This window comes from Paroedura picta, chromosome 10 (assembly GCF_049243985.1).
Source record: "Paroedura picta isolate Pp20150507F chromosome 10, Ppicta_v3.0, whole genome shotgun sequence".
Classification (NCBI taxonomy): Eukaryota; Metazoa; Chordata; class Lepidosauria; order Squamata; family Gekkonidae; genus Paroedura; species Paroedura picta.
The window spans coordinates 60130026-60154380 of record NC_135378.1 but is presented as its reverse complement, the minus strand read 5'-3'; the positions used below and the strand labels follow the sequence as shown (position 1 = coordinate 60154380).

The 24355-nt window shown below is 40.3% G+C and overlaps 2 protein-coding genes across 2 annotated transcripts in view; one reads left to right on the top strand and one right to left on the bottom strand.

Annotated features, from left to right (window-relative positions):
• Positions 1-992, bottom strand: part of LOC143819138 (cilia- and flagella-associated protein 337-like) — a 38102-nt gene extending 37110 nt beyond the window's left edge. The window contains exon 1 of the mRNA XM_077300344.1: positions 946-992. The gene's annotated coding sequence lies outside the window, so the exon portion shown is untranslated. The remainder of the gene's footprint in view (positions 1-945) is intronic.
• A 4145-nt stretch (positions 993-5137) lies between these two features.
• On the top strand, positions 5138-23918 carry PLK4 (polo like kinase 4). The gene is made up of 16 exons (XM_077300329.1): positions 5138-5345; positions 9602-9697; positions 10781-10876; positions 10956-11070; positions 12060-13092; positions 14215-14315; positions 15625-16001; positions 17358-17462; positions 18045-18147; positions 19655-19804; positions 20029-20153; positions 20687-20775; positions 20913-21057; positions 21292-21432; positions 21797-21903; positions 23373-23918. Exons 1-16 carry the CDS (start codon positions 5316-5318, stop codon positions 23470-23472), a joined length of 2913 nt encoding a protein of 970 aa, XP_077156444.1. The 5' UTR covers positions 5138-5315; the 3' UTR covers positions 23473-23918.
• Positions 23919-24355: the final 437 nt, after the last annotated feature.

The window sequence follows — 24355 nt, the reverse complement described above, 5'->3', positions numbered from 1 at the left end:
CAGTAGCTTGTTTCAGTTTTTTTTCTCCCTCCTCTGCTGTCTCCCTCCCCCTTCAAGAAAGAGGCTCCCCCCCCTTCAACAAAACAAAGAAAGAGGCTCCTGCTGCGCTTGGCTCCCTCCTCCCCTTCTGAGCCTCCCTAACCACGTGCAGAACACTTTTCTGTTTCAATGGGGGGGGGGAGAGGAAGACCTGAGTTCAAATTGATCTGGATTCAACAGGATCCACACCAGAAAAAACAAAGTAAATGCAGAATCAACCCAGGTTCCTGTATTAAGACAGTTGTTATGAACGATGCAATTGATCAAACATGACATTGAATGAATGTGAAGAGGCTGCAAGTTAACAAATAGCTTCCTTGCCCAAGGTATAAAGCTGCGATTTCAAGCAAAGGGGCTCAGGGTGCTCAGGAGTCGATCCCACTGAAGTTAGGGAAATTAGTTCTGAATGAACAGTTGCTTCTGTTTTTCAGTTCTATCATGGTCTACAATCTTGTGTATCAAAAATGATTCAGAATGGAATTCCACAGGCACGCAAAGTCAAATCAAATACTCATTTATTCCTCTAGTAGTCAATTCTCATTTGAACAATCTTGTGTCCCATTTCAGAATATGGTACTTAAAAACACCCCAAATAGGGATTCATATTGACTAAGAAGAGCACGTTTTAGTTGATAGTCATTAGGTTTCTTGAGAAATAGTTCAAATCATATCCGAAATGCAACTTTAAAAAGTGATCACAGAACAAGTTCAAATTGTACTTTCAAACAACCAACTTTTCCCAGCCCATTTTTTAATACGTAAAATCCACCCTGCCCACTGCTCGAGTGGACCTCTGCACATTTAGCACATTGGTATCCTTTCCTGGAAATCCAACATCACTACAGACAAAGAAACAAGGACATGTCACAGATTTATCACAAGCCATATTACATGCAAGGCACTCACTTTCTGAATGCTCTCCAACCTGCCAGAGCACCAACCCTTCTTCTTTTGTAAATGATCAGAGTTTATTTATGGGTACTCTGGATTTGCCTTGCCAGAACTATTCAAAAGGCTTATTGGGTAGTGCTGAAAGTTGTTATGGTGACATAATTCAACAACAGCAGAACAAGGAGCTGCTAATCCTAGTTAGTTTCTGGCCTCCTTGACGATGTAAGAATAATCCTACTGACATCAACATGCCTACAGAATACAACTAGGACTGTAGAGAATGCAGAGAAGCATAAGTGAAGTTATTTTGAGAGCTACTTCCATGTTTTTATTCAGGGGTAGTCAATCTGTGGTCCTCCAGATGTTCATGGACTACAATTCCCATGAGACCCTGCCAGCAAACGCTGGCAGGGGCTCATGGGAATTGTAGTCCATTGACATCTGGAGGACCACAGGTTTGACTACCCCTGTTTTTATTAACTCACCATGGCCACCCAGTTGCTTTAATAACAATGTAAACCCCCCAAGCCTTAAAAAGGCCAGGTTAGTGGTCACAGAATTACGGAGAACCCTTGTAAAAACAGCACTTAATAGCTTTTATTTAAAGGTGGGGAATTAATGGGTTCAGAACTGGGAGTTCTAACAAAAAAAGTGGAAATAAAACACAGGATGGAAAGAGAAGGAAGACAAGTTCTAAAGATGCCAACCCTTGGTTGGGAAATTCCTGGACATTTTGGAGTTGGAGTGGGGGGGAGCTCAATGGGAATAAAACCACGGAGTCCTCTCTCTAAAGTGGTCATTTTCTCCAGGGAAACTGATGCCTGTTATCTGGATAGAAACTGTAATAGCAGGAGATCCCCAGGCATCACCAGGAGGTTGGCAACCCTACATAGCATACTTGGTGAAGTTGTTCTTCTTCATAAGCTCTGGGAAGCCAATTTTCCTCACAGTTACAGCAGGAGAAGCCCCAAATTATTATTTATATCACAGCTTGGTACAACAGTTATGCAGACAGATTGGGCAATCCCCCTAAATACTAATATATTAATTTTCAACCCATTCAGTTGCAGCTGTATATTTGTGTGTGTGTGTGTGGGGGGGGGGTTACAAAGAGTTCCGTCACATCTTCCTGGAAAGCATGACGTTCGCATTCCTGTGACAGATGGAAAATAGTTTGTCTGGCTGCATCAGAATCACAATCAGGACCTGGTATTTTGCCCCATTTAAACAACAGGTCTGCACAACTGCCAAAGCCTGTTTGTATTCTATTAGCTATCTTCCTACAAGCACTCAGGATTAAAAGACTACTTTTCTTCATCTCCACCAACATTTATCCTCTGGAACTACTACTTCTGAAATTCCCTGGTTCTTTAAGACAAAAGCAGCTCAGCTTCCTCTTTCTGCTTCCTGTCTTGCAGTTTATCCCCCTCCCTTCTCTTTTTGTTTAGCCAGGCCACTACTGTCAGCCTTTCTATAGAAACCATCCCTCTCTTTGTACATGGGTGTGCAAAGTGTCATCAGGTTGTAGCTGAGTTACAGTGCCCCTATAGGGTTTTCAAGGCAAGAGAAGTGTTTAAGATTGCCTGGCTCTAGCAATCTCCCAGTCAAATTCTAAGGAGGGTGGACTCAGCTTAACTTCTGCGATGTTACAATACCAGACCAGCCTCTAGAGGGCAGTGTTTCCATAGCCCACAATAATAAATATTTTACAAGGCTTATGTTCTCCCTGCCCCACCCCACCCCCAATCAAACATCTGATATCCTAACAAAATTTCATTCAAACCTCTGTTTTATATCAGTTGTTGTACTTCTAAAGATTCAGAGGCACTCACTTTGGAACATGTAGATGATTTAATATCATTTATTTATTATATTTACAGTCTGCTTTTCTCACTATACAGTATACATTGATGCAATAAATATAAAGAGATATAGGATTTCAAAAATCTCAATAAACAGAGCATATTAGACATGATACAGAACATAGATACAATGCAAGGAAACCGCATTACATCAGTATTAAACAATATAGTGACAACAGGGTAATACATGTAGCAAGCAGGTATGTTCTAAATGCAGTCCACAGCCTCTTTCCCTTTATAAAGCACTTTCCAGAACTATTATGTCCAAGGCCATGTATGTGATAGTCAGTACCTCGAGCTGAAACCACCAGCTGATCGTCAACCAGCGGATCGACTGCAAAATAGCATTAAAGTGTATGCTGTACTGTACTTGGCACCTGAGAATTAACTAACAGCTATACCAGCTGGAGTCTGTACCAGCTGGAGTCTCTAAGTTAACTTCAAGGGCAGACTTTTGTAGAGTACATTACAATATATCATCTCAAAGTTACATCCTGGACTTCTCTCCCTTACTTCTTCTCTCTCCCATCTTTCTGTAGACTCCTCCTTTCATCCATCTCATTTCGTATCTTTAGACATATATTAGTCATATTCCTTGTTATACTGGCAGTTTTCTTCTCAGTCCCTTTCCTACTGATCCCTGGCATGGGGTTTGCTGTTGCATGCTTAGTTGACATTTTTCATGAGCTATTAACAACAAACCCAACATATTTTGCTTGATCTGTCATTGTCATCTCAAACTCCATAAATATATACATAAAATTATATCCCCCCTCCCGACATGTATCTCTTTGCATTTACATTGAATTTCATCTCTCTGTTCAACTGGAGAAAAGTCCTTTTGGAGCTCTTTAGAATTACCTTGTGTTTCATTATTCTACATATGATGTTATCAGCAAACTTCATTATGATGTTATCATCCTGTTGCCCACTTTCATTCCACCCTTGCTTAATTTATAACCAGATAACAGTCCATGAAAATGCACATTGTCTTATCCCATGGCTGATAAGTTTATTCAGAAGCCTTTGGTAAGACACCAAACTTTCTGGAAGTTTAGGTGTACATTGTCTACTAAGTCATGGTTTCTATATGGTTGCTGATGCTCTTGAGAACGCAGATTGAGAGGCTGCTGCTACAGGACTCAGAAGAACAAAATCAGAGTCGAGTGGCACCTTTACAAAGAGACAACAAAGATTTATTCAAGGTGTGAGGTTTCGAATGCAAGCACTCTTCCTCAGACTGAGGAAGAGTGCTTGCACTCGAAAGCTCATGCCTTGAATAAATCTTTTTTGGTCGGTGCCGCTGAACTCTGGTTTTGTTCTGCTACTTCAGACCAACATGGCTATCCACTTGAATCAGGACTTAGAAGTCATACTGATTCCTCTTCAGCAAAGCTCATTCTGTGCATTTAATAAATTTGTCTTTAATAACACTTTCTACCAAAACAAAGTTTTAATTCCAGTGGCACCTTTACAATTGTATCTGAAGCATGCATACACACAAAAGCTTATTCCTCGATTAACTTTGTTGTTCTTAATGGTGCCACTGAACTCAAACTTTATTCTGATACTAAGCTAACTGGTCTGTAGTTTCCTGGATCCTTAAACCAAACAAAAAACAAACATCTGCTAGCATACAGGCTTATGTTTATAATCAATTACATATTTGTTAGGTCAGCAATTCCACTTTTAAGTTCTTTAAGAACTCATAGGAATGCACCATCTAGATCCAGAAATTTTTTTAAAAAATTGTCAATTCACTCTACAACACCTTTTTCACACGTCATCCCTGAAAAGGATGGCATCTTTTCAGTCGTTTAGCAAACAGGTAACAACATTTGAATGGACAGGGCGATCATATGCCTTCTGCAGCTCCCGTGAAATAGACCAAATGCCATAAGGCGCAACGCTTGATGTTCAGATTTACTAGAACTCTCTCTGAGGTTGGATTGTTAAACTTTAAAAATGCGGAGGAGACCATGATGCTACCCATGAAAGCCCCGCTCCGCAGCTTGCAGCGATTTCAAAGTGAAACAAAGCAGATGTTTTGTAGACTTGATTAGTTTAAAGTAGGTCCAAAATATAAACGTCTAGTAGTATCTCGGACCGACTTATGAAGGATCAAACAGGGGGAAAGCCCAACAGCCGGCAAATAACACAGACTCTGGCTCTTAGCGCCTCAGTTGCAGCAGGAAACAAACAAACATGGAAGACCCCCCCGGGAGCGCGCGCGCACACCCCGCTGAGAAGACGCCTCATGCGCACGCGCGCTTCTACCGCCTCTCGCCGGAGATTATAAACGGGCGCACACGCTGGCCTCGAGGCGAATGCGACGGCGACGTGATGACGTCAGGCGCAGCCTTTCCCAGGAGAGGGAGCAACGGCGCGGTTTTCAAAATGGAGCCTCGGACGGAGGGGGTTTCTCCCCGACCCCCGTAGCGGGGAGGGGCAGGCCCGGGGCTCGGCAGCGGAGGTGGGGGGTCGCTTGTCTGTCCGGCGGCCCCGAGGGACCTGAGCGCCGCCATGGCGACCTGCATCGGCGAGAAGATTGAGGTGCGGAGATGGGGCTGAGCGTCGCCTGGGACGAGGGGCGGGGAGAGGCTTCTGCAGCTGGGCCCGGCCGCATCTCGGGGGAGGCTGGGCCTGGAGTGCCTCCGATTGGTCCCCTCCCGCCGGGCTGACAGATGAGACGGAGAGAGGGGGCTGGGCGGGGCGATGCCGTAGTAGTGTTCATACCCTGTCTGGTTGTTGTGTCCTATAAGAATGCCTCCTGTTTATGCAGCAGACAACAGCTTCATAGGATGCAACACAGTAACGACATAAAAACACGCCCAAAGCCTGCCGCTTGCCTCTCCCACTCTTTCATTCCTTATATACAATCCTCTTAAGGAAGCATAGGCACTCTACACCACAGACTGAGTGCCACAGAAAGGTGGCCGGTTGGACGTTAGCAGTTCAGGCTGTAGATGTGTGTGTGTGTGTGTGTGTGTGTGGTGTGTGTGTGTGGGGGGGGGGTGCTGCTGTTGCTGAATGCTTTCCCTCAAATCCTCTAAGGCAGTTAAAAAAAACCCAATTGAGCAAAATTGTGTTTGGTAGCATTTTAAAGGTTCAGATCTATTAAGCCATAAACATCTCTGGACTAGAAAAGAATCCCACTGATGCATGTTGTATAATCTCACTTACTATATACATTGGGGCTGGGTGAGGACAGAACTGTAAATGGTGGGGTCAGAAAGTATTGAAATACAGCCAGGGACCCTTGAGAACATAAGAAAAGTTCTGCGGGATCTGGCCTGTGGTCCATCTAGTCCAGGATCCTATTTCACACAGTGGACAGCCAGTTGCCATGGACAGCCAAACAAGCAGGTTATTCAGGGCAAGGCCTTCTCTGATGATGCTTCCTGGCTCGGGTAGTCAGAGGTTTGATACTTATGCATACGGAGTCTGTACAGATAGTTGCAAAGTTTGTATGTGATCTATGCGAAGTTCATTTGTACTCAGGATCCATTCAAAATAATAATCATAGGTGAAAACCTAGTCTATGCTTGCTAAACTAAATTTAAACTTAATTCTTTGTGGGATAGGAATCCATTACCCTGTTTGAATCCCAATAAGATAGTGTTCAACATCTTGAGTTATAATTTAATAGTTCAGTGCTAATTAACATTCTTTATGTTAGTACATATACAGCATCTGACATCTGAGTTTGTTAGTCTTTAAAGTGTCAAAAATCTCTTTTTGTATTTGCTGAAACATAACCTGGTTGTCCCTCTGGAATTTTAAAGTAAAAATTAATTTGTCAGGGCTGAGATTCTAGTTCTTGTGCTGGTTTTCTATTTGCAGATATCTTCTGCTCTTTTTAATCATTTAAGAGTACACTAGAAAATGAGAAGTGATTTAGTCCACTTTGGCTCCTCATCTTTTGTACAGGCTTATACAGTAGGGAAGGAAGGAGGAGAAGAGGGCTAAAGTGATCAGATGAACCGTATTAGTTCAGACTGCAACTGAAAAGTCACATTTTGGCATGTCTATAAACAGAAACACACTGTAATAGGTACAGAAACAAGATAACTAATTTCTATTTGCATGGAGATTTAATGTGAAGTGACCTTCCAAGTTGGAATCCAGTGCCTACAATTTCAAGTGTTGCAGTCTATTTTACCCCTTTAGGTTTCTGCTGTTGCACTGCTAGATCACTCTGTATATGTGAACCAGGCTTAAAGTACTCCCATGTTTCCTATGTTGTTCTCTTGATAGCACAGAGTAGCAGGGGAAAAGATCCTCCTTCTTCCCCAGTTGAACAAGATTCTCCTTTATCGCCCTATCTCAGCATTTATGATGCTGCAATGCTGTATTATAAATTCTAAAAAAAGCTGTTAATTTTTTGTTAGGATTTTTTGTTAGGATTGTCACCTCAGTACTGTGCCATTATTTCACTGTGTTTGTAAAAATAGCTTCTGCCAACATTTCCTTGTCTGTAAAGAATAGCTTCTCAATATACAGAGATTCTATAGAAGAAGCTCCCTATATTATTTCATTTTCCTGTCAGAGAAAACTTTGCCTACTAAATTTCTACTTGCCACATAACTTTAGAGCCATGGAAGCTGTGTGAGGAAAGAGTGGTAACTTTACACTTTTTACTCCTGCCTATTTAGGCTTGTAGACTCACACAAAACAGGGAGTTTGCTCATTGTAGCCCATATTCAATAGTCCAGAAAGTGATACTATCAGGTGACAAAGGAAATCTGGATGACTTTGTATGACTAATAACACTTGCCCTCAGATGTTCAATTTATTCTCAACACTATTCTTTATAATGCTTTGTCATCAGTAGGAAAGAAAAAGTTGGCTAAGTCAAGTAAGTCTATAAAATTACATGTACCCAGATTTTTAATAGTCTGCTTGCCAGTCTGGTGGCACACTGCATGGTATGAAAGGGGGGGAAATCTTTATAATTTGCAATAGATTCCTCCTTTGGTTGCCTAGAAGATATTCTTGTTATAGGTGAAGTCATTGTTAATAAGCCTGTGTCAGACACAACTACTGCATTTATATGACAAGGCTGCCCTTTAACATTTAAAATTCAGGCAAAACTGATGTGAATATGTGTAAGAATAGGCCCTTGGCTTCCATTATAGAACAGTTGTTTTTGTGGTATTAATAGTCTGCTTGACAGTGCTCATCTGCAGTTTGAAATTCTAGAGATAGTTAGCATATTCCTCCAGCATATTCTTATTTTCCTCTAGTAAATCATTGGTACAATGTGCAATTAAGTGCAGGTGCCTGAACTTGGAATGAAAGTTTGGAAGAAACTGGCTATGGTGTAGCAAACAGTTATGCTCCTCTAACATTTCTTGGGGATAATTCTATGGAAAAGGTTTGTCCATGCTGACAGTCTGACTGGCGTATTTATTGGTCCATGATAAATCCTCAAGAGGCCTATCCCAAAGGCACCCCAGATTAAGACTGTTTAAAGTTGATCCAGGTGGCTGGCAGACCATCAGCCTCAAGAAGAAACGTTCACAGGAGCAGACTTGTTGCAAAAGGCAAAAAACTGGACTTTGTTTTTTGTTCTACTGATTAAGGTTGCTTCTCAAGCCGCCCTGCCGCAGGTTCCCTGTCGGCCTTGCCTCGCAACAGGCGTGTCCATAGTTTGGTGGCTTCCGTGAGAAATGTGACCCTCGGGCGACAATACCGCGCCTAGCCCGCGGGAGCCCTGGCGGCGGCGGCTGCAGCTTGGCGTCCCTCCGGAGCGCTTTCTCGGCTGCTGCTATGGTAGCCGCGTCTCCCCCGGGAGCGGGACTGAGGGCGCCAAAGTGGGCTGCCGGGGAGCGTCCTGCGGCGGCGGCTGCTCAGTGGGTGCGAGTCCCTGGCAGGATGCCGCAGTGGCTGCTTAGTCTCTTGCTCTCGCCCGTGCCCGGCGGCGCTGCATCCTCCGCCGGCATGTCCCAGTGCTTGCCTTGGGAGAGCTCCATTCAGGTAAAGCCGCCACCCGCCCCCCGCTGGAGCCGCTCGACGGCCACGGAACTGAGCATGCCCAGGAGCCCTTGGCTTGCCCTAAGCTACGGAACGAGCTTCCTGAGGGAGCGCCAGAGGGCTGCTGGGTTTACTCATCTGTACGATTTTTAGAAGCTGGAATACGTGTCCCGTCCCCCCCCCCCCCCAAAAAAAAACATGTTTGTCCCCTGGAAAGTCAGGAAGGGATTGTTTTGGTTTAGCATTGTAAATAGGCAAAAGCTGGACACCCCTTCACTTTCTTCTTCCCCAGTATCTGCTGTTTTTGCCCAGTCCTCTCTTCTTGTAATAGGTTCAAGTCCCTGGCAGGCTGACTGTCAGATGACTTGCTTGGGGGGGGGGGGGCACTGTGAAGTGAATGGAAAGGAAGAGAAAGAGGAATGTGTCTGAGGGAAGACATATATATGCCTATGCCAATGGTGGGGAGAGAAGCCAGCCCCATTGGATATTGTTTTATATACCCCATTGCAATGGGAATCCAGAATTCTTCTTTTCATCCGTATACTGATGTACCTAAAATTGGTATCTGTCAAATCTTTCCTTGCGACTTTCTTGCCTTGATTTTGGTCAAGGTGCTATAAATCAATGGTATATATTCCAAGAAAAAATAAAACAGGTTGGGTTTTCTTGGCATTTCTGCTAGTCAAATCTTCTGTACAGTGTTAGAAATTGACACATAATAGTTTACAATGTTTATATAATGTGTGCTTTTATTTTATTGCAGAGGCTGGCTCTTGCCTCTGTGGGTGGTAGGCAAGATGATAATAACAGCTGTAACCTTTTCTGTCCCTCAGGATTTCAAGGTGGGGAACCTACTGGGGAAGGGCTCCTTTGCAGGAGTCTACAGAGCAGTTTCCCGGAAAACAGGCTTAGAAGTGGCTATTAAAATGGTAAGTGGCCATTGGATCAATTACCTCTAGAACTATGGAAGAGAAAAAAATTCCAGAATAAAGGATGTTAAACTCTTGTGGGAGGAGGGGGAGAAGAGAACAGACTAAGTGAGACTGTATCCTGCCCACTGGAACCACTGAATGCTGCCTTTCACTCTTAGGCTCATCCCTTGTATTGCAACTTCTCCAGTTCCGGGCATTTGTAATTTTCTTTGCAGTTTATATCCCAAACTATTCAGGTATTCAACCTCTGTATGTTTCAGCATCCTTCCGAGACTTAGTTACACAAATACACAATCACTGTTGCTTTAAGGCTTCAATTCTGAAGAGACTTGGTTTTCGAAGTGCTGTACATAAATAAATATGAAGGGTTTTGTCAGGAATTCAGCAAGGTCTATTCAGGAAGCTTTACAGATTAGAACTGTTTAATCTGATTGGCCTGAGAGCGTGGCTGAGATAATTGGGATGTAAGGGTGTGTGTAATTTTTTTTCAAACAAACTGGCTTTAGCTTAGAACCATTCAGTTCTACCATCTTATATATGTGGCTTTGACATATAAACCCTATACCTAGGGTTGCAGATATGAGTGATTCTGGGCTTGTATGGTTTTAAAATTGTATTCTGTTTAGCAATGGAGTTGTTGGAGCACAGCATATTTGCTTGTTAGATAAAGTCAGTCTTAACAAAAAATAATTTGAGAATAATAGGATTGATATAAAGTACCTTTATAGTGCAATCCTGTGCATAGTCACTTTAGCTTAACCCCAATGAAATATTGGGTTTAGATGAGAGTAACTCTACATGGGATTGGAAGGGATTGACTAGTATCTGAGAGACCTGTGTTCGAATTCCCACTTTTGCCATGGAACCTTATTGGGTGATCTTAAGTCACACTCTCTCAGCCTCACAACAATGGAGGAGAGAAGATCAATGTAAGCTGCTTTTGGTCCCCATTTGAGAGAAAGTTGGGTACAAATAATCTTCAGTCAAGTTAGTTAAATTACAGTAGATAATGTAAAATGATGTTGTATGTATGAGCTTAGGCTTTACAGATGAAGGAAAAAATGTCTGGTATATTTTCAGATTGACAAAAAGGCTATGCACAAAGTTGGAATGGTACAGAGAGTTCAAAATGAAGTGAAGATTCATTGTCAGCTGAAGCATCCCTCTATACTTGAGGTGAGTATTTATATTAAAATATGTGGAAACATTTATAATTAAGCTGCAATATACTTAATGCCAATTCTTTATGTTCTAGTTGTATAATTACTTTGAAGACAGCAACTATGTGTATCTGATATTAGAGATGTGCCATAATGGAGAAATGAGCAGATATTTAAAGAACAAAAAGAAGCCTTTCTCTGAAGAAGAAGGTATGTGTGAAATGTATTCATTGTCAAACTTTGAATGAACTTTTCCAGAGATTTAAGCTGTAAATGTGTGGGCCAGGTGGAAACCTTTTCTTCCCAGCAGATGACTCCTTGATTTCTAACAAAGCACTCCTGATAGTCCCCTTGGATTGGAGGATAATAAACGAGGCAGTAGAGAAACCTGCTTTTTGAGACACGGTCCCAAAGCCTGCTTAAGTGTGTAGAACTAGCTGTGTAGTTCTTTAGATTCTAGCAATGTACCTTGGCCTGCTTTTAATATAACTCTGTACTTTTAAAATTGTAACTTTTTAATTAGAATCTAGTTGGGATTTGCATGTCTTCGAAAGCCATGGCATCTACAAATGCTGTAATAGGTTACAAGGGAATGTATAAAGAAAATAACTTAAATGAGTATGCCAGAAATGCTTTTCAGGTTGCTTGCACTATTCAGCTTTGATCTACTGGCTGATGTTACACGCCTCCAGAGCTATTGGAAATTCCATATCAGACCAAAGGTGTATGAGTACAGGTATCATGAGGAGGAACCCATGGCCTTATATATCTTGATGTTCCCACACAGCATAGGATCTAGTTGTGAAAAATATATAATACTCTCTGCATTTGTGTTTTGTATATCTAATATATTTTTGACCACCGAGGAAGGCTGGAGGAAGTCTGGTTTCAAGTGGTTCATTGGACATATACACTAGAAATGCTTGTAAATTGTACAGTCTGATATTCAGACCCCTAATGTTTTTAATTTTATATGTGCACACTATATAATAAACACATTAATTTGTTATTTTATGTGTTTGTATTTGGAGCCATTTGTCAGCTTTTTCTGTCTGAGTAGAAGGACAATTTCTGAATTGCAATATTTATGTTTTATTGAATAGTTGCTAAAACACGTTTGGTGAGAAAGTTCAAAGAGGAGCAAATAAGCAAAAAGAATCTTCAGTGTACTCTTTAACATCTTTTTTAATTACATGCAGTTCGGCACTTCATGCATCAGATCATTACAGGGATGCTATACCTTCATTCCCATGGGATATTGCATCGAGACCTAACACTCTCTAACCTCTTACTCACCAACAATATGAACATCAAGATTGCTGATTTTGGACTAGCAACCCAACTGAGAATGCCTCATGAAAAGCATTACACAATGTGTGGGACTCCCAATTACATTTCTCCAGAAATAGCCACCAGAAGTGCACATGGACTTGAATCTGATGTTTGGTCTTTGGGATGTATGTACTATACTCTTCTGGTTGGAAAGCCACCTTTTGATACTGACACAGTAAAGAACACCTTGAACAAAGTGGTATTGGCAGATTATGAAATGCCATCATTTTTATCGGTAGAGGCTCAAGATCTTATTCATCAGTTACTTCGCAAAAATCCAGCAGATCGTTTAAGCCTGTCCTCTGTTTTGGATCATCCTTTTATGTCTAAGTCTAACTCAGAGAGAAGCAAGGATCTGGGAACTGCGGAGGATTCAATGGATAGTGGAAATGCTACCATCTCTACAGCTTTTACCACGTATACCAGTGTAAATACTAGTGGCTGCTTAAAGGAAAAGAAAAGACTTTTAATGGGCCAGCCACTCCCCAATAAAATGACTGTTCTCCCTAAAACTAAGAACAGCAGCGATGTCTCTTCTGGGGATAGAAGTGGTTCTTATAACAACTGGGGACTTCCAGTACAAGAATTACCTAATACTGGTAGGGGAAGAGCAGTGCTACTGGTGGAAGAACGACCACATTCACGCTACCTCAGGAGGGCGCATTCCTCTGAAAGATCTGGTACATCCCAAAGCCAGAACCAGAGACTACCAAATCATGTGGGAAGATGTCATTCTATGGAAGCCATCTCAAAACCCAGAACAGAATTAATAGAAAACATGGACAATTTCTCTCCTACAAATAGCCATGGTGATATTCCTGCAGTATTTAAAGAAAAACTTCCAGTTGGTTCTGGCTCAATGGAAAAACATCTCTCTCCACCTGTTAAAGATCAAGTTTGGTAAGAGTCTATCATATCTTCTTTTTCTTTCATTAAATTAGGTTCTGTGCTACTGCAGAAGTTATGGGATTGCCACTGAATTAGAGACCAAACCCTTGATGAGGGCAGAACAAATGAAGAATGGGATAAAAGTTACCCCGTAACTGAATTTCAGAGTCTAGCTTTTAGAGAAGTTATCTGAGATTCTTCTAGCGCCAGCTAGCCAACTTGTGTACTCCAGAGATTTAGACATGACTATAATCCCCAGTGTCTTTTTCTCTGTTGCCATCTTGTAGTGGACCTTTCATTTAAAAACATTGCTGTCAAGTATTTTTAATATGACCATAACAAGACTTATAAATATCAAGGAGCAGTTGCTCAGAAAGCAAAAATAAGCTCAGCGTCTTTCATAAGCTTTCTTGGCCCATTATTACTTTGAATGTACTGTGGATCGCCATAGCTGGCAACATGTCCTATGTAAATTATGTAGATATATGTGGAAAACAAACACCACAATTATTTTGCCTGTTGCTTTAGAATTTATAGAAACAGATTCTTCCATGTTGTCCCAATTAAGCCTCATTTGCCTACAGCGTTACTTTTCTAGCTGAAATTAATTTTTATGGTCATCATTTCCTTGATGTAAATGTGCATGTTTTAATTTTAATTTTTTATTATTATTAATAATCTGTTCTTATATAATATGTCAGCATAAAATAGAATTAAGAGATAACTAATAAATGAATAGGATGGACTGCATAAATCTGAAAAAGGCATGTGTTAAACATACCGTGTTAAGCCAGGCAAGAATGGTATTACATAATTAGAATTATAATACAGTAATAGCAAAATAAAAACATACAGCAACAGATAATACATAGCAGTATAGTATACAGTCCTGTTCCTTCTATTGAAATGTCTCCCTGAATCATGGTTGTAGTGCAGTCTTACTTCCTTCAATAAAAGCTCCCTTTTGTATAGTTCTGTTTTTACATAGCAGAAAACTAAAAGCACGGAAGCTTTCCTTCCATCCTCAGGCAGGCTATTCCATAGGGTGGGGGCCACTGTAAAGAATGAATGTGTATCAGTAAATTGTTTGTGTCTGTTCTCATTAGAAATACTCACAAATACATCTTCTTTCAGTTCCAATTATCTCTGCCTAATGAAGCCTGTTGCTGGCTTATTAGAACCAAAGTCTCAAGCTGAAACAATGCAGCAGTGGCTTGGAAACATGCAACCAAATGGTATGGATCTTTGTAATATTTCTGTGATCTGCAGAGCATTAGACACACTGACTCTTGACCGTTCTTGACTCTTGACCGTTCTTGCTGCTCCTTTGCTATTTTGTGGATTCTGGTTCACAAGTAATTTAAGAGCTGACATTTTTTATCATTTAAAAATTGCTCACCCTTCAGAAAGTCCACCTGAACAAGGGTCGTGCTTGTGAAGCAGACCAGTGCTTGTTGGTTTGGGATGTGCTCTTCTATGAAGTGAGTTTCTAATAATTTGAGGCTAGCTTGGTTTTCTCAGCCAAGTTTCTTGGTTACTACAGTGCAGCAGAATACTGGAGACTGGCTTATTCAGGTATGCATTGCTATATTTTGAAATAAAGCAGCACAGGTATCGATGATGAAATATCAAACAAAGTGATTCTTGTTGGTATTTTGACACTTATTATGGATTCTGATTTATAAATCATATAAAAGACATAACTTTTTTTTTTACTTCAGAAAGTAGTCAGATGTCAGCCTTGAAACAGCTTAACCATCTGGATCTGCAGAAAGATGGAGAATAGCAGATGATCATTAGCGTTAGCTGCAGAAGGGAGGGTGGGAAGAAAAATAACATGGACAGAAGGGAAGGAGTTTTCTTTCCCCTGCATCATATTACACTGTGGGATGAAAAAGCACAGAATATGGAGCTGTAACTTAACCAAAGACAACTTAAATCCTCCCAGACATTTCCTTTTGTTTTGAATTACCTGAAACACCTCAGGGAATGATAACCGCAGGACATACAGTTAGGATTATCTGAATTCTCAGATAATTCACCGTTCATTTTTTAATTTAATTGCCTATAACTTTGGCAGGAGGTTGATGGAATAATTCATGCAGTTTACCTGGACAGAAGTATTGCTGTTGTGATGCCTTTCCAACTGCTTTACTTTACCACACCCACCCCATCTGTTTGAGCCAAAGGCAAAAATCTGTAATGTAAAAATCAAAGGCTTTTTAAAAAGTGATGACTGCATATGAATTACGATGCAGACTGATTTTAAAACAAGAAAAATCATATTCCCTTTAAATGTAAGGATGTTGTTGAAATAAAAATAATTTTCAAATGAATCAATTCAGAAAATGATGTGATGCATGGATCTGTCCTGTCTAATATATAATATCTTGGTCAGACACCTTAATGGGTTGGAGCGGAATCTCTGAAAACATTTTCAGCTGGTGCATGAGAAGCAGGAGAAAGTGAAATACGGCTGGGAAACTTCTTGTAGGTCTGAGAAGAATCTTCTTGATAATTAATATACTGTTCTGCTGCTTTCAGCTCCAGTGCAGGAACTTCCATATCGCAACAGTGTTAAGAATGCAAATGTAGATTTCCCGTTTCATCCTGGTGTGCCTCAAGAAATGTGGAAAAATGCATGGAATGGTTTAAGAGGCAGCAAGTCACAGGATGGTGTACAAACAACAATACCAGCTGTGGAGTCACTGGATGGGAGAAAATTCACTCCTGGACTTCTCTGTAAAACTGAAAAGTCTCTGCCAACACCAGCACTGGATCTCCACTTATTTACTCAATCCAGTGAAAAATGGGTTGAAGGACAACAATATGGCTATCCAAAACCAACACTGCGAAGTATTGTATCTCCTCTGAATGCTCACAGGTTAAAACCAATCAGACAAAAAACAAAAAATGCAGTGGTATGTATTATGTTGCATTTCAACAGTGTTAAGGAAGTGTAGTAAAAACTAATGCAATAAATATTCTTCAGCATTTTGTAACACCTGGAGAATCTTCCAACATAAATTTTTATATATAAATTAGTTTTATAAATTATCTAAATTAATATATTCTCTCTTGAGAAGAGATGCTTCAGACAAGCTCTGTAATTGGGTAACAAGAATTACAGCACCAGCTGTAAAAATTTATACCTTTACTTAAAGCTCAGTCTTTTCTGTTGATTTTAGATGTACTTATTGCCCACTATACTTGATGAATGTCTCCTCTATCAGGGATCCCTCAGTATGGCGCCCCGGGACTCCGCGGCACATGCAAGCACATTTCTTGGTGTCCACCAAGTCTTTTCAGAAAGTGGTTGAGGCCAGGCAGCATCCTGCCAGTAGGCATTTGATTGCATATTTGAGATTTGATTGGCTGTAAAAAGTAAAGTGACATTACAGCAACAGCTCTCTCCAACTCCTTTTTACCAATATATTTAAAATATTTACACCGCACTTGAGGTAGCCATTTTATGGTTATTTCCATCATCCTGTGGCAGAATTCAAAATGTGCCTGCAAGTTGGTAAAGGCTGAGCATCCCTGTCCAAGGTTCAGCCTCCTCCCCCGTCCCCCGGGCCTTTGTGACATGCACTAAACCTCACTGTAAAATCTTGTTTCTGCTTTATACAAGTTGTTGTCCTTTTTGTTGTTCAGGTGTATGAGGGGATAAATAAGGTGATACCTTATATTGGACCACTTTCTGTTGGAAAGTATGAACTTTGGACAAGAACATATAGCTTAACTTATGTAATATAAAGTAATTAAAATAACCTGCCCTGCTGCGTGTTTCTTATTTGTTTTGTAGCAATAGCAGAATTTTATCAAGTCCAATAACTTAAGGGTTTCTTGTTAACCATTAAGTGTTCACATATCCCTCCCAGATCTGTCTTTCAGTGCTGTTCTGCTTTTCCCTCCCTCCCACTCTTTTCATCTCGTTTCCAGTGCTGAGCGTCTTCCTTTCAGTCCTCCCCTGTTCTTCTTAATCTCCCTTTACAAATACTAGTTGGCAAGTGCTGTAGGGCTGGAGCTTCCTGATTGGTTGTCTTGCAAAAGCACAATAGCATAAAAGCTATTCAGGTATGCTGAAAATAATGTCTCATTTGTTCGAGCTTAGTTCTTAGGAGCCAAAAATTCTAGCTCTTGAATATGCTTCAGTAATTTGATGTACTTGGTTACATTTGACTTTAAAATAGTGTAAGTGGAACGGGGCTGTCTACACCAACTCCTTTTTGTAAAAAAGCCTATTAAGACTGTTCTGTTTTTAATGTCTGTCCTAGGTCAGTATCTTAGATACAGAAGAAGTTTATATGGAATTTTTGAAAGAATATGGTTCCCGAGAATTTGTAAAAGAAGTTATGAGGATCTCTTGTGATGGAAGTGGGGTGAGTACTAATACATTTTTTAAATGTCTGTTTGAATTGTAATTGTATTAAGTCAGCTGGCTTATGCCAATATGGAGATGTATAGAGCTCATGGGTAAGCATGAGTAGGGTTTACTCCACTGTCACCTGAAATGGAAATATTTTATGAGAACTATTGCCATAACAAACTGGTAAATCTTTAGCATGAAGATGCCTGCCCAATCAAGAACACTATAATGATGTCTAGCATTGATTTTTAAACTGCATTTATTCAGATGGGGGGATGGATATGTTTTGGATAAGCAAAGATTAACTATTGCTTAGCCATGGTGGTCCATTTTCTATCAAAGTGTCTGGGGAAATTACAGGATTTAACAAATTGGTTCGCTCTTCTTTAAAATCTTGCCCCAAAGTTGAAAACTATTGAAAAATGGACAAATGATAAATGAGTATAGTAGATCTGTCTCAGAAACAAGTGGCTTATGACAGAAGCCTATCCTGTGAAGTATCTTATCCTGCATTCTAACCACTCATTAATTTTCAGGGAAGAAATGTTAAGATCATAATCTTTGGCAGTGAGATTGTTTTTTCTTGTGTCTACAGGTCACAGTTTATCACCCAAATGAAGGAAAAGGCTTCCCCCTCAAAGATCAACCTCCACCTCCTCCCAAAGACTTAAATATTTATAGCATTGACAATTTGCCAGGTATGGTATGTCTCTATGACCATTTAGAAAGTACTGCAAATTTTGAAAATAACTACACAACTAGATCCATACATCTAAGTAAGCTTTGTTTCTCAGCTGTGCTTCCATGTAATGTAGCAAACCATGACTGAAAAGGAGGGGAACTTCAAAAGCAGTGTGTGATACAACTGAGGCAAGTCCCTTTGGGTATTTACTGCACATAATAAACTACTTAAAACGTATTATTTAAAGCTCCCCTTTCCCCATATTGGCTATGGAACTAACACCATAGATATTATTTATGGTAGAAAGAATATAAATTCTGGTATCCATGTGTTATGTAAGCTGATTCGTCTAGGTGTATTTATTAATAGCTCTGGATAAAGGATCTTGCATCCCTTCTTAAACAATACATTTCAGGGAGGTAGTATTACTAGTCTGTTCAGAACAAATTAACAAGTGTTGTGACACCTTAAGACTAAAGAATTTATTGTGTCATAAGCTTTTGTGAGCTTCAGTCAATGTTAAGTAGGCTTCGGCTCATGAAAGCGTTTTGCCACAATCAGTTTCGTAGTCTTTAAGATGCTACAAATCTCTTCCATAATCGAAGAATATGGGTTAATACTTTCCATTAGGACATTGTATAAAATAACTTCCCTAAAAATGGTTTAATGTGTTGTAGCTCTCACGTGGAGCTGCTTGAACAGTCTCCCTTCTGTGTTTACTTTGCAAAGTAACTGCAGTTTGTAGAGTGACTCATCTTATGGATCATTGATGTAGCAGAGCTAACAATCTATATCAGACACCTCTGGAATTCTTGGTGGACTTTGTAATGGGTAGGTCACATGGCAAGCAGCTGCACACATCTTAGCCACTGTGTAGGCCAACAGCTGTTTCAAGGTTTCTTGGGTGGATTTCATTGGACCATTCTGTTGCCCTACTACCACTTTACGAAAGAAATATCCACTAAAATAAATTAAGTTTTGTTCAATCTGTACTTAGTATATTGCACGGGACTATATATTCCTTCCCTTCCCATGAAGAAAGTTTAGAGTATGTGTGCTTCTCGCTTGCATGTATAAGCTAATTATAGTTGACTCTGTAAAAGGATAGAATGATATTTCATCTTGAAATTTTGGGTTTTAAAATAGAATTGTCAGTATTCTGTTGATGGACTTTGAAACCTACTTCTGTAAAACTATATGTAATTTTGTCCCTTTGACATGATGGTGGGTGGCAAGGTTATGGCAGATAGACACTTTTGAGAGTTGCTCTGGAAACAGATTTCCATCTGAACTAAAGAAACTTTGTTATATTCAGCCAGCTGGGTGATCTTGGGCTCGCAACGGCACTGATAAAACTGTTCTGACCGAGCAATGATATAGGGCTCTCTCAGCCTCACCCACCTCACAGCGTGTCTGTTGTGGGGAGAGGAAGGGAAGGCGACTGTAAGCTGCTTTGAACCTCCTTCGGGTAGAGAAAAGCGGCATATAAGAACCAACTCTTCTTCTGCTTCTTCCTGTTTTAGAGAAATACTGGAAAAAATATCAGTATGCAGCCAAATTTGTGCAGTTGGTAAGATCCAAAACACCCAAAGTTACCTTCTATACCAGATATGCGAAGTGCATGTTGATGGAAAACTCTCCTCCTGCAGATGTAGAAATTTGTTTCTATGATGGTATGTATTCAAACTGTTTTGTGTTAAATACTTCTTTAAAATTAGGGCTGCTAACTAATATAAAATGCTACTGAATTGTACATTCATTTATACTCATGTCCATGTTTTCAGCAGAGTTGCATTTGAACTGAAGGTAGTTCTCACTGAGTACCACTTTGGTCTAGCATCCTCTAAAATGGTCTGTTTGACAGTTACTTGTATATTTATAGAAATTTTTTTTATAGGGGCAAAAATACACAAGACAGCAGGTGTAATTCGAGTAATAGAAAAATCTGGGAAAGCCTACACCTTAAAAGAAGAAAGTGAATTAGAGAAGGATGTGCAAATATATGTTGATCATGCAAATGAGGTAAATTTTTGTTGTAACGCAGTTTTTAAATTGCTGATTACCTTCTATCCCTGTATTGTATTACAGGGTATTCTGCAGACCAAAAAAACTATGTGCTGTTTTGTGTCATTGTGGTTGGCTAAAATGTATTATATTTCTTTGGGATTTTGTTTATTCTTATGTCTGGTTAAAAACAAAAGGTCAATGGAGTACTGCTTGCTCTTAACATGATCAGGCCCAGTGTTAAGCTAAAGGAAGTTAAAGAAATATATTTTTCAATCTAGACTGGTGGTCCCCAGCCACTGGGCCATGGCCCGGTGCCGGGCCACGGCTCCCTGCCTCTGCAGGGCTGCGCCAGGCCTTGCATGCGCGGCCAGGCGATTGCCCTCTCCGCCGCTGCAGGCCCGCAGCCTGAAGAAGGTTGCAGACCACTGATCTAGACCATGTATGTTTTTTTACAGTTACTGCTCATTTCCAACCTCAAGGAGTGCTACATTCCTGCTTCTCTTGGAAGTGCACATTTTAATGTAATGTCTTTAACTTTTAAAACACAGGGACATCGAATTTGCCTTGCACTGGAATCTGCTATTTCATCAGAAGAAAGAAGTGAAAGTGTTCCATTTTTCCCCATTATTGTTGGGAGGTGAGCAAAGTGTTTGGGATACTTCTATTAAGGTACATTTAACTTCTCATGGGGAGCTGCAGTTTCAGCTTTTCTGAGTTCTTGAGGCACCAAATTGAATGCATGAAGGTAACTCTTGTGGTGCTGTCCATTACCAGGAAACCAGGAAAACCTGAGTCTCCAAAGGCTTTGCTACCATCTCCTGATATACCAGGTACATGCCCTTCTTTTAATGATGTTGCTTCACTGAAGGGAAATACAGCTGCCAGATCCAAATCTCCCAGTCAAGCACCTCACCCATCTGTAAGTATATAAGCTTGTAGACCATACTCTTATTTGGATCATACAAAATGTTTCCTGCAAATCTACTTTTTTAAAAAAAAGAGTTAACTAGAGATGCAGAATCAAAGTAAACTGCATATTTTAACTAGGAGTAAAACAAGTCAGCTTTGTAAAAGAGAGGCGATATAAAATACTGGAAATAATTTACAGAGATGTAAAACTCATGGTTATAATTTATATTTGTTCACCACCTAGATGGTGTCATGTGAAGGATCTGCATTCACAGCAGCTACGACGGAGTCAAACTGCCTATCCACACACCAAAATGAGTGTGTTGTAAATTCAGCTCAACTCCTGAAGTCTGTCTTTGTAAAAAATGTTGGCTGGGCCTCTCAGGTGAGTTGGTAATCAGCTACTAAGTGGAAAAGTCACCGCTCATTAGATAAAAATGGAAAGTCAGTGGAACACACACTGTTATTTGGAATGTGCTGGTCAACTTTGTCCCCTGTCCTCAAGTGTCTTGTTTCTTAATTTCTACAACATATCTTCACAGTGTTAGCTACTTGACTGTGAGTTTAAACATACTTTTCTGGCAATGAAATATGCAAAATAATTTCTGAAACTACTAGTGTAGTTCTGTAATGAAACACCTGTATCAACCTATGCTACTAACATTGCTAAAAGAAAAATGCAAAATTCTCACTGTTTAGAATCATTGTATCATTATGAACCCTCCTTTTGCTTATTTCTTTCTGGTCAGTTAACAAGTGGAGCTGTGTGGGTTCAGTTTAATGATGGATCCCAGTTGATAGCTCAGGCTGGCGTTTCTTCCATCACGTATACGTCTCCAGACGGTCACACTGTTCGGTGAGTGTGTGTTAACAAACATGCAACTTTTATTTCAATTATTGGCATACTTTTAAATTTTGCCTTGTAACTTTCAGCAGAAAATGACTCTGTAATGTCTGAATACCATAGCTATAGCTTATGCAATGTCTACTTCAGCAGAACCAAATAATGGAGGGAATAACAGAGATATATAAAACATTGGCTATATTGTGTTCAAGAGCCTCTTATGGCGCACAGTGGTAAGGCAGCGACATGCAATCTGAAAGCTCTGCCCATGAGGCTGGGAGTTCAATCCCAGCAGCCGGCTCAAGGTTGACTCAGCCTTCCATCCTTCCGAGGTCAGTAAAATGAGTACCCAGCTTGCTGCTGGGGGGTAAACGGTAATGACTGGGGAAGGCACTGGCAAACCACCCCGTATTGAGTCTGCCATGAAAACGCTGGAGGGCGTCACCCCAAGGGTCAGACATGACCCGGTGCTTGCACAGGGGATACCTTTACCTTTTTTATATTTTGTTCAAGTAGATTATCTAGACACTGCCACTAATAAAGGAAAGTTTCCACCCTTATCAGTTTTAAAAAACCTTCATCAGGAACAGAGCCACTGCAAACTTGAATACCTGCTTCATTTCAGAGCTCATGTATTAAGAGGGACTCGCTGTAAATAGCTGCTTTCCTCTGTCATTTGCAGGGTTATCTCTACATGAGATTCCTTTAGGGAGCATGAAAAATGACTGGTAGATTAATCAAAGTTCCATCCACATGAGCCTAGCTTTTTGCTGTGCTCTTCAGCAGGTCTCACTCCGTGCCTACCTTACAAATACGGATTGAGCCCCACCCAGTTAGAATTCAGGTGGGGGGATGGGGAAATTAAACAGCTGCTTGTGTAAATCACTGCCATGGCAACTATTTTCTAATTTCTAATGATAGCAAATTCTATTTTTTCAGTCTAAGAGTTAACCACTGACTTCATAGAAAGAGGTCCACCTGACTGGCATTAACACTAATCAATATCCCTATTAGCTTCTAGTTGTGATTAAGTGGGAATCTATAGTAATATTAACCAGTTAAGGCTGGGGCAAACACCTCCCTTAACTATGAATAAAAGAGCAGAAGGATTAGAATTGCATTAAGTTTCTCAGCCACACTGCTATTTAAAAAGTAGCTCATTTTAACAATGTTTCTGCCAGGTATCATTGTTTTTAAATGTGTTCATCTGAACTATTACCAGTTTGATAATAGGTTAGGACCATGGACTTCTAATCTGGCGAGCTGGGTTTGATTCCACGCTCTTCCACATGCAACCAGCTGGGTGACCTTGGGCTCCTCACAGCAGTGATAAAGCTGCTCTGACCAAGTAGCCTCACCTACCTCACAGGGTGTCTGTTGTGGGGAAAGGGAAGGCAACTGTAAGACACTTTGAGACTCCTTTGGGTTGAGAAAAGCAGCATATAAGAACAAACTCTTCTTCTTCTTCTACTGTCTGTTAGGTATGGAGAAAATGAGAAATTGCCTGAATACATCAAAGAGAAGTTACATTGTTTATCTTCCATTCTGATGATGTTTACCAATGAAGCTAGACCTCACTGAGGCTACATAGATATGAAAACTTAATAACTAAATCAAGCAGAGCTTCCTGTAGTCAGACTGCCTTCTTACCTGGAACAAACAGAGGGTGATGAAGAATTGCTGTGTCCTGCTTAGCTAAGCACTTGTAAAACTTTTCATAAGTGTGATCAATTAAGTAAAATTGCTTGCATTTTTTATATAATGGATTAGGGAAAATCACTGTGATCATCAGTTTTCCAGGTTAAAGGAGGATGAACTGTACATCTGTGTTCTTGTTCTGACAACTCTATTCTCAAAAAACTATCTCTCTGCTGTTCCAGTTTCTATACCTGTAAATACCTTGTATTTTGTGTGGTTTTCAAGTAATGTGTACTGTTTTATAAGTGTTTTATATTTTATTTTTGTAACCATTTCTAATGAAATATTCCTGCAAAAGCTTAAAAAAAATAAATGCAGTGACATCTGTTCAGCTGCCTTGTTTCATGTAGCACAAATTTCTATGGTGAACTCTTGCACAATACAAATAATTGTACAAAACTATTCTATAGCAGGGGTGGCCAACTGTGGCTCTCCAGATGTCCATGTCCTATGCTAGTAGGAATTGTAGTCCATGAACATCTGGAAAGCCACAGTTTTGCCACCCCTGCTCTATAGTGTAACACTTCAGTACTTATATACTTGACTATGATTTTTGAATGTTTGTCTGTGTGAAAGTTTTGCTTTCTTGGACTCAAAATGCAAGACAAAGGAACTATTTTCTGAAATACCTCCTGTACCTATGAATATAATTTGTCCAAACAAAACTACTGCTCTAGTTCTAGACAGACTGGAGGAAAGTAACTTCATTTTAGAGGGTTTAATTAAAGAATTTATTGGCAGCATTCCCCAGAGAATACATTTGCAA

Coding starts and splice junctions, on each gene's coding strand:
- PLK4 (XM_077300329.1), top strand. CDS start 5,316: ATGGCGACCTGCATCGGCGAGAAGATTGAG. Junction 11,071..12,059: donor GCCTTTCTCTGAAGAAGAAG/GTATGTGTGAAA, acceptor AATTACATGCAG/TTCGGCACTTCATGCATCAG. Junction 21,433..21,796: donor ATGTTGGCTGGGCCTCTCAG/GTGAGTTGGTAA, acceptor CTTTCTGGTCAG/TTAACAAGTGGAGCTGTGTG.